The 10,826-nt window shown below is 41.2% G+C and overlaps 1 protein-coding gene across 10 annotated transcripts in view; it reads left to right on the plus strand.

Annotated features, from left to right (window-relative positions):
- Window positions 1-9,950, plus strand: part of LOC148013909 (E3 SUMO-protein ligase SIZ1-like) — a 105,419-nt gene extending 95,469 nt beyond the window's left edge. For 3 of the 10 annotated variants that reach the window (XR_015688674.1, XR_015688667.1, XR_015688675.1), the window contains 6 exons: window positions 6,288-6,452; window positions 6,555-6,659; window positions 6,793-6,873; window positions 6,978-8,148; window positions 8,281-8,475; window positions 8,608-9,672. Coding sequence is in view for 1 of the 10 variants with exons in the window: in XM_087666875.1 (XP_087523001.1) it covers window positions 6,288-6,452; window positions 6,555-6,659; window positions 6,793-6,873; window positions 6,978-8,148; window positions 8,281-8,399 (1,641 nt within the window). In the remaining 9 variants the exon portion in view is untranslated. Of the gene's footprint in view, window positions 1-6,287; window positions 6,453-6,554; window positions 6,660-6,792; window positions 6,874-6,977; window positions 8,149-8,280; window positions 9,674-9,696 lie in introns of those variants that run through there. The other 7 variants (XR_015688669.1, XR_015688668.1, XR_015688670.1 and 4 more) reach the window with 7 other exon arrangements.
- The last annotated feature ends 876 nt before the right edge of the window (window positions 9,951-10,826 follow it).

The raw sequence follows: 10,826 nt of genomic DNA on the forward strand, positions 1-10,826 counted from the left end.
CTTGTACTTACATATATATCTATCTAAAAACCTAAAGGTATATACTCATCATTGTACCTGAAAACGTGCTCACTCTCTACTCTGCTCTCTCTCACTCTGTTTGTCTCTCACTGTGCATAACGAGGGTCCGTCTTGATTTCTGTGCCTAACCGCCACTACAAACTGGTATTAGAGCATAAGGTGCTGCAGACGATCGTTAGGCTGAGGCAGAAGACCAGTGTGGTGACGAGACAGCTCAAAGGCGAGCAAGAGAGTCACAGGCATGAGCTGCAGGCATCGTGTTGTCAGTCACAGGCGACAGGGCCAGGCTTCAGCGAGGAGAGTGTGCGGACTGGCGACCAGCTGACGAGCGACCGCTGCACAACTACTGCATTGACCGGAGGTGTCCAGTCGCAACGGACTACTGTGGGACGGGGCTGGAGGCGAGCTTTAAAGCAACGGGGTTGGAGGCGTGCATCAAACGCTCATGCGCGACGGATATAGGGTGTCGGTTGCCCAGACGACGGACGTCACGCAACCGCAGGGACCATGGGCAGTCAACACTAAAAAAAAATTGAAATAAAATTTTCTTTTTCAGTTTGATTTATTTCCCCCCCTTCTTCCAGGTGTTCAGTGAGCAAGCATAGAGCCCGAATCTGTGCAAAATTTCCTCTTAAAATTTGGGGGTTTTCCCAGATTTGGGGAATGTGATGCAGGACAAATAAATTTGTCTCAGAAATTGCAGGAATGTGTGACATTTTGTCCTCGACATTTGGGGATTTTAATGTACATGCACAAATTGGGTTGAAATTTACCCAATTTTTCAACATTGATGTACATTGGACCTCGTGCAATTTGGGGCTTTTGCAGTTTGGGCAAAATTTGTGCAGCATTTGGTCATTTTATGTACATGCAGGTTGAATTCCATGCAATTTGGATATCAACGCTTGGTAAAATTTGGGGGTTTTGCTGAAATTGCTCTATTTTGGCAAAACTGGCTTGTCCCATACATGACAGAGAAAATGCAGATGTGTGTTTGATGCTTTGAGCACAAAATTTTGGGGCTTTTGACCGTTCATGTCAAATTTTATGCCCGTGGGTACATGTACAATAAAAATTGCAGCTGAAATTTTGGGATTCCTCATGTAATGTGATGCGTATGCCCTTGGAACAGCTGTAATCAGTTGGATAATGTTGTAGCACATGGTTTGGTGCTTCTGAAAATTTAATTACAGATCTGAAATCTGTGCTTCTGCGTGGTCATTTATTGCTGATTGGTACTTGTTTGTACCTTGGTCACTTGGGTGATAGTTTGGGCCTGCATTTGCTGGTTTTTTAGTCACATTTTGGCTGAAAATCATGGCTGGCACCAATGACAGCAGTATCTGATGCACATAAAGAAGCTTGAAGGCGCATATAACTTTGCAGTTTGACAAAAGCAGTGCTACAATATCCTGTTACAAAAGAAGCAGGCAAAGCCGATCAAAATTGAAGGGGCAAAGCCCGCGGACATGGATTAGAACGATTGGGATGAGTTAAATGAACTTGCATGCTCAACCATAGAGCTATTGATTTCTGATGCCTTGCTCTTCAACATTGAAGGTTTGGATTTTGCATATGCTATATGGACTAGACTGGAAGAACTGTATGCACAAAAGAGTGCTGCAAGCAAAGTGTATTGGTTGGAAAAGCTTATGGATTTGTGTATGAAAGAGGGTACAACTATGTCTACTCACTTGAGTGAGTTTAACTCAATTTTCAGCCAGCTGGTTGCCTTGAAGTTCATGATTGATGAGGAATTTAAGGCTACTTTCTTGCTTTGCACTCTACTAGAGAGTTGGGATACATTCAAGACTGCTATGAGCAATTCTAATGTGATCCTTTTGTATGCTGATGTAGAGAGTACTCTACTTATGGAAGAGATGAATCGGCAGAACAATGTATCCAGTAAGTCTTTTTGCATACTAGGGGCAGATCACAGCAAAAGGGCAAATATGATGGCAAGGGACGTAGTAAATCACGCGACAAAGATGTTGAATGCCATCATTGTGGCAAGAAGGGTCACTTTAAACGTGATTGCTACGAATTGAAGAAAGAGAAAGGAAAAGGCAAGAAGACAGATGATAGCAAGGAAGAGAAGAAGGACAATCAGCCTAAGAAGAGCAGTGTAAAAATTGAAGAGGTGAATGTAGTCACTCATGACAGTGACAGTGGGAGTGACGTACTCTTTGTCTCTTCACACTTTGGTGCACATGCTCTACTTGCAAATACAGATGATGACATGCATACCTAGATTCTCGATTCAGGTGCTTTTTTTCATGTCACCCCTCATCGTGAGTGGTTCTTCGTCTATACAGGGGGTCGACATGGTGTTGTTTATCTTGGGGACAACTATGCATGTGAGATTGCAGGTATTGGCAGTGTGCAATTACAGTTTCGGCATGGCTTTGTCTTTACACTTCAACATGTACGGTATGTACCTCAGCTCAAGAAGAGCTTGATTAGCACAGGGCAGCTATATGATGATGGTTTTCATATCACCTTTGGTGATGGAAAATGGAAGATCTGTAAGGGATCAAGAGTGATTGCCAGAGGTTGCAAGAGTAATACTTTGTATCCACTTCATATATCTAGTGTGCATGACCATGTTGTTTCCGTGATCGAGTAGCCAAGCGTTTCTTTGTGGCATGGCCGGTTGGGACACATGAGTCAAATAGGAATGAAAGTGCTCTCTCATTTGGGTTACTTGCCTTGTCTTCGTTATGTTGATTTTAAGTATTGTGATAATTGTATTTATGGCAAACATGCATAGACGTCTGACAAAAAGTCTTTCTTTGAAATCTTCTCTTCTAGAGTTAGTACATTCGGATGTATGTCAAATGGTAGGATTATCTTTAGGGGAATGAAATATTTTGTCACCTTTGTCGATGATGCTACACGGAAATTATGGGTTTATCCTATTCGTAGCAAGGATGAAGTGCTTGACAAGTTTAAAAAATTCTTGGCATTCGCTGAAAATTAGACAGATAAGACACTTAAGTATCTTCGCTCTGACAATGGTGGGGAATATGTGTTCAAGGCCTTTCAGGCATTTTGTGACTGCAAAGGGATAAGGAGGGAGTTCACTGCCTCTCAGAATCCGCCCCAAAATGGAGTTGCAAAGCGTATGAATCGGACCATACAGGATAAGGTCCGTACAATGTTGTCTCATGTTGCATTACCCCCATGGTTTTTGGGCAAAGGCTGTTATGACAGCCGTTCACTTGATTAATTGGTCACCAAATAGGTCTTTGGGGGGGGGGGGGGAGAGGGGAGTTCCCCAAGAAGCGTGGTCGGGCAAGCCACGTTCATATGCTCATCTGAAAGTGTTTGGCTGTGAGTCTTTTGTGCACATTCATAAAGAAAGACGTAGCAAACTTGAGCCAAAGTCCTGTAAATGCATTTTCCTAGGATATGGTGACAAGGGTGAATTGGAGTATAGATTGTGGGATCCCGAGAAAAGGAAAGTAGTACGCAGAAATGATGTTCTCTTCCGGGAAGATCGCATGCACAAACAGCCCGAAAAGACTGAGGAGGTTCGTAGGGTTGTATTCTGGAAAGAAATACCTTTTGGATAGCAAAATGTGCCCGTTGTACAGGAGCAAATACCTACTGTAAATAAACCTGTAAGATGCTGGAAATGATCAGCCAGCTATTGTCCGTGAAAATGAGCCATTATCTGTGCAGGAACAACCAGGACAACAAGCTGTTAATACTGATTTGCAGGCTGAAATGCCAGGACAGTATGCGGAAAATGGAAATTTGCAGGAACAGCCAGCAAACAATGATCGTTGGGTTAGGAGATTGTCTAGGGCTACTAGACAATCTGACAGATTTGTTTCTGGTGGAATTAATGTGGCTGATTATGTCATGTTGACAGACTGTGGTGAATCGTCTTGCTTCAAGGAGGCAATGGACAGACAGGACAACAAGAAATGGTATAAAGCCATGTTGTTAGAGATGGAATCTCTTGAAAAAAATGACACTTGGGACTTGGTGCAGTTGCCTGAAGGGCAGAAAACCCTTCCATGCAAATGGGTTTACAAGATGGTCACTTGTGGTTTCTCACCAAAGTACAAAGCAAGATTGGTTGCTAAGGGGTACAAGCAGGAGCATGGAATTGACTTTGATGAGATTTTCTCTCCTGTAGTCAAGATGACTACATTGAGAACCATTTTGGGCTTGGTTGCAGTTGAGGATATGGAGCTCATACAGATGGATGTAAAGACCGCGTTTTTACATGTTGGGAATAAAGGCCTCATGCCTTTTAAATGTGCTCGGGTGTGAACACACCCTTAGCACTTGTACCTACACATATATATCTATCTAAAAACCTAAAGGTACATACTCGTCATTGTACTTGAAAACGTGCTCACTCTCTACTCTGCTCTCTTTCACTCTCTGTCTCTCATTGCGTCTAATGAGGGTTTGTCTTGCTCTCCATGCCTAACCGCCACTACATTGGGTCCCCAGTCCCCGCTTCCCATCCCTATTCCCTGTTCCATGCCTATTCCATTTTTCAGCGTTATCTAGCTTACTAAATTAATTTTAGAATATTAATTCTTAAAATTAATTTAATAATTATACTAGTGCTCAAAAAATTAATTTCACCAGCTAATAATGAAATTGGCTATGCCAATTTATCTTTCGAGTATCCTTGAGCAGTTATTGATCCTTAGACTGGCATTAATTAATTAATTAATACCTAGTCTCTAATGTCACCATTGACATTAGGTGCCAATAAATTGGTCTAGGCCACAATCTGACACCGGGTATCACTTAGTACTTGTCAGACATAACTTATTATTGCACCCATTGCATCCATAGGGTCCTTGGCATGTTACAATGAAATAATTGCCATGTGCATCACATGTGCTAAACAACCTTGTACATTTGATTAATAACTTAATCAAATGTTATCAACAAGATTAAAGCATCTTAAAATTTCACGTCATTGTGAGATTCTCTCTCTCACCAGGCAACTATTGTAGCACCTGCGTTTTTGCTGTCCAACCATCCGCCTACATCAACAAACACCTTTGTTGTTGTCGCTTAAGAGTTCTTTGTCTCGAGTGATCAATTTTTAGCCTTATCTGGTGGTACACTGTTGCATTTACCAGATTTCACCCTCCAACTACTGTGTTTTGGTGACCAGCCTGCTGCCCTTCATTATTCAATACCCTCTCATCTTTGACTGGTGGTTATAACACTTGGGATCTGTCTTCGGTGGACGTCACTGTTTGACACTCATTGCTTTGCCCTTGAAGCATTCTATACACTTTTACATTCATTTATTGCATTGGTTCATTCGCTTCAAAGTTCTCCTTCTCTTTTTGTTTGTGTTTGTGTTTTTGCATTTTGAGTTTTGAGTTTTGCTTTTAGGGTTTGAGTTTTGTATGCCTTTGTTTGTATCGTTGGGTTTTTTTGGTGGTCGTACACTTAGTGTTTCCTCAATGCAAACCCTAGCAGCTACTCCATAGTTTTCTTCACACCCCCTTCTTCATAGACTTGGATTTCTCTTCTTAAGGGGATGCTCAGCTTTTGGGGATAAGCCATTGGGAGATAAGACTCCCTTTATTTCATCGTAGAAGGGGTTGTAGGCTTATATGAGGGAGTTGGTTGTCTTGACAAAGCATGTTGATGGTAGTAAATGATCAAAAGGGGCCCACATTTTGTAGTTAGGATTTTGAGCTTATTGAAGGAGACTCTCTTATACACTCGAGTGGGATTGAGGGAAGTGGATTTGGAGAAAGTCTCTCCCAAAACGGGCTTTAGACATCCTTGTTTTCTGGTATATGGCCACTTGGTAGAGGAGGATTTAGATTGGCAAGATTAGCCTCATCCTGTTGCCTTGGTTCGAAATAGTATCTGCTAACACTTTTTGATAGTTTTTGGGAGGAGATTGGAGAGCCCTGTCACAACTCAATAGAGTAAAACCTTGTGGTATTCTTTCACTAAAAATTGGATATATAATTGGCTTGGTTTGTTTTCCTTTGACATTGCAGGATGTCTAAACTAATGCACTAGAGGTGGACATTGATGAGTGACCTCATGTTGTAGTGGACCCATGTAGTTTGTTAAGAGCAAAGATAGTGCACGGTTCCATCTTAGGGAAATGTCTTTCTGAGGTGCCAGCCATGGTGTTGTGCTACCTGGCATTAGTTTGCATGATTAAACATGAGTTTGAGTGCCCAGCATGTTTACTGGAGTAATGTTTTGCAAATTTCTGAAACTTGTAGTGAAACTGTGATCTGTCGAATTGAAAACAGGTTCTTAACCGCATTCCAAGCGAAGCTCAAGGAGAGTCCTTTGATACAGCTCTGGCTCGTGTACGCCGCTGTATTGCAGGGGGCAGCACTACGGGCAAAGATAATGATAGTGACAGTGATTTGGAAGTTGTTTCGGAATGTGTATCACTAAGTGTTCGTTGCCCTGTAAGTAACAGTCTGTTACTTTTGATGGGCTGATTTGGAAGCTCCAAATAAGAATTTCGAACTTATGCATGTTTGGATGTTGACTCCTCTTCTGCCATCTAGATGAGTGGCTTGAGAATGAAGGTTGCCGGAAGGTTCAGGCATTGTGCACATATGGGTTGTTTTGACTTGCATACATTTGTGGAGATGAATCAGAGGACACGTAAGGTAATGGACATGCAAATACATTTTTGATTCTAAAAGCAGTATAATGAGAATCGTGATAAAAGCTTGTTCAATTTAAAAGTAACCTTATGTTGCTAGAACATTTATTATGAGATTTTCATATGGATATGTCCAGTGGCAATGCCCAATCTGCTTAACAAACTATTCTCTGGGTGATCTGATTATTGATCCTTTTTTCACCCGAATAGCGAGAACTGTAAGTGTATAGTGGATTGATCTATTTTTTGAATTCCTACTTTTAGCAAAAGATGCTGCCGAATATCCTGTTAATAATGTGTGGTTTTTTGCTGAACTTGCCAGATGAGAAGTTATGCAGAAGACATAACTGAAATCGAACTGAAACCTGATGGTCTTTGGAGGGCAAAGCGAGAAGGTGCTTCCAAAAATCGGGAGCCCTGGCATTTGCCAGATGGTTCACTAACTGTACCAAATAATGGCAACACTAATCAAAGTCAACTAGTGGCTGTTAAAGTCGAGGAAGTTACTGCTTCTGAAAAGCTACCTTTCAAAATAGGTTTCAAGAGGACACGAGATGGCTGGCAGGTGAATGGGATGAAAGGGTTCTCAGGATTGAGTAGCAATGGTCCTGTGCAGAATCAGCTCCAGAAGTTCGGGGCAAATTCCTTGAGCAGAAGTACAACTGGTGCTAGCTCAGAGAACGATTTAGTGAATCAAGGCCCAAATCAGCTAACCAGTCTGTCCGAAAGGGATGACACAGAAGCTCATTCAGCACTTTTGAAATCCCCTGTGGGAAATTCAGAACGTGCGAAATCTCCTGAATTCATCGTTCTTAGTGACACAGATGATGAAAACGTGGCTGAGTATACTTTGATTGGAGGAGCTGGGACCCTCGTAGAAGCTGAAATGCTAAAAAATGAAAAAGAGACAAGTGTAACAGCTTTTTCTGACGTGGATTCTCTTCAGGAAAACACAGTGGATTTTCTTGGCATGAACAAAGGTGATTTAGCGAGGCTACAGGATCATACTAATATCTGGTTATCCCATCAGGACTCTACTGTTGGAACATTGGGTTCTGTATCTGATGCTTCAACGATGGAAGCTTCAAATCAGGGATTTTCAGTCCACCCTGCGTCCATTCAAACATCTCAAAGACTGAATTATGGGCTGGAAAATCAACAACTATCCAGTGGACATCCTGGAAGAGAACTGTTTGAATCTGCAAGGACAACTGAAAGTCTTGCCACACGGGAGAGTTTGAGTGAGGTGCAAGAAAATTCCATGTTGGAAGATTCCTCTTTCAATACTTGTAGGACTAGTCATCCAATTAGAGCATCTGCTTCTCATGTTATCCATGAGCCTGCAAGGGCTTCTAGGGTGGAATTTCAGAATGACTGGATTTCTCTAGGTTTATACAACGGTGAAGATCCAGTAGAAAGAACTGCTGAGGCTGGGATTATTTCTGGTAACACAGAACAGACTTCTCAGGCCAAAAGAGTTACTGGTGCTTCAGGTGAGAGAACATCTTTGAAGTGGTTTTCCTATTTGAGTGCCAGTATGAATGTGGGTGGTAAATTACCATGTGTATCATGTTACTCTAATTTGACTTCTCTCTAAGGATTCCTGTCTTTTACTACGTTTGCAGCATCAGCTCTGGTTGATCAAGAGAATCGAGTCTTTACTAGAGACAGCATCTCTGGACCAAAGAAGCATCGGTCCCTTGTCCGACGGAGGTATTTGCGAGTGGACTCTGATTCCGACTAAATTAGAACATGCAAAGTCATGTTTACCATTACTTTTTGGCTGATAAGGGTGATGAGGTGCCCTTATGGTGATCAAGGTACCCCCACTATCATAGCAACACGAGGTCTTTCCATGAGAACTAGACCAATATTTTGCTATAGCCTGTTTTACAGAACATTATTTAGTTGAAAATTTCTTGTCAAACACTTGAGGTTTTTTGATGTGTTAGAAATTAGGGAAAGGCTTTTACTGGAGGTGCCTTGTGGCCGAGTATAGTACCGGGAAAGGAATTATTCTGAGAAGCATAATGTCAGGCTCAATTTCCAACTTTTATATGGGCTACTGATTGGTCTCAACAGGTACAGTTTTCCCACCTTGGTATCATGATTTTGTTGAATGGTTGATGAATACGTGCATCCACATGTATCAAGACATGCTGTATAGTCCTTAAGGACTTTGTACATTCTAGTGTTACAGTTATCCATCGATGTAACACAATTTAGTGTGATGATCAGGCTCGCATGTGCCTAATGTACATCTATGACATTTTCCCATGTATCAAAGTTGCTCGATATATAGTGGTACTTTGCACACTTTAGGTACACTGCAAACTGTTTCAGGTCTGTAGGTCTGGGATTATGATTCCATGAATGATTGGAAACTAGCTGTTCCATGTACAAGAAGCATCGGCTTGGTTCAATAATAAGCTTTGCGACTGTATCAATCAGTGATTGCTGAATGGAGCGTAATGCCAGTTGTTCTCAAGCCTCATTCAAAGGTTGGCTTTCTGGCCAGCTCTGTAGCTGATACTCTTCTCAAACAGGAACATTTGCAGTCTATGGTCCCATCGACAGGTAAGGGAACTGAAACGTATGGAGCCTCCAGAGCATCTTGTAGGATTTCTGCTTCAGCAAATATGAACATCTTCGTATGCAGAGAGCAACCTTTTTTGCTGTTTTCTGCCTAAGCTACATTTATCGAAATCAGGCTAAATTTTCATCCTGAAATCTCGTAGCTTATCATGATTGCCATTTTGGGTTTGAGTCTATCACATGTGCTGTATCTTATAAAATGAGTGACCAGCATTTCAAGCCTCAGAAATGATCACCAGTATTGTAAATTTGAAATTTAGTTTAAGGTTGATCTGCAGTTCCACTTGATAGTTGGAGTTCAGCAGAGTGTTTGTTGAAGCTAGATGTGCAAGTCTCTGTTACAATTTCCTATTGGTTCTAATTGCTGATTTTCTGTCTGATCATCTATGTCCCAGTAGTATGAAATATGTAGGTAGGTGCGTAATCATGTTCCTTTTGTGCAGCAGTTAAGTGGCCTTCACATTCAAGTATGAAAGGGGTGCATATGAATTGGTCTCTCCTGTTTCTCGCAGGTTCAACTTTGGAGGTCCTGATCATGAATTGTTTGGACCAAGTCATTGTACATAACATTGTATAAACCTACTTAAGGAGGTTGAAAATATTGTATCGAAACAAAATAGAAAATAAAAAAGGTATACGATGAATGATGTAAAGTGCTATTGTTAATTATGATGAAATTCGAAAAGGACATTGGAAAGTATCTCAAGACATGTTCCTTTTTTTCTGTCTTTGTCTACCAGCCTAGGTGTGTGACAGTCACATAGTTTAGAAATTGAGTTTGTTATTCGTCGTTTGGATTATTATACGACTATCTTACCTTTTCATGTGGCCTACCCTTCTCCCGATATGGTTATAGTGCTTCAGGCTCTAGAGCTTATCTTAGTGATGAGAGAGTTTTGGCCTTGCATTACCATTAATCGTGTTGGTGTGCTATGCTCACAAATTTTGTATATCATCTTTGTGCATAGAGGTGATTTACATAATTGAGAGGCCCAATGGGTTGATTCAAGGAGTATATCGAGTGGTTCTTGGAAGCCCTATTGGTGAGGGGAAAGAATAGGGTCTATTGTAGTGTTGAGCCTTACAATGGACACACTATCCAAGTGTTATAGACATGATATGAGGACTTTTAGAACCTGCCCTCGGGAGGGGCACAACAGTTGGAAAGAACGGGGGGAGCCTTTCAATGAAAGGTTAAATTCGTGGTAGAAGAAAAAGAAAAAAGTAGTATTCGAATCCCCGTTGCCTCCACAAAAGGGAGATGTCCTATTTTTATAGATTCTTCCAATAATAATATTGCTTATTACTTGAAATTTGAAACCAATTGAGGGGATGGAGGGCAATGGTGTTCCAAATTATTGTTACCTATCCTCCAACCATAAGGTTTCCATGATGATTAGTTTGAGATCATCCAATAAGAACATACTTGTGAAGATCTCTTCTTAGCTCGTTGCATTAATCTTTTGCAATCTTCCATTGAAATTTAGTGCATTTAGCAATTGACATTGTAGCAAAGATCCAAGACATTTTATATGATCATGTGAGCCTTCAAAGGTCATCTTGCAATATTGGGCTA

The sequence above is a fragment of the Lygodium microphyllum genome, chromosome 25, assembly GCF_053477565.2.
Source record: "Lygodium microphyllum isolate KBCC chromosome 25, Lygodium_microphyllum_v1.1.10, whole genome shotgun sequence".
NCBI lineage: Eukaryota > Viridiplantae > Streptophyta > Polypodiopsida > Schizaeales > Lygodiaceae > Lygodium > Lygodium microphyllum.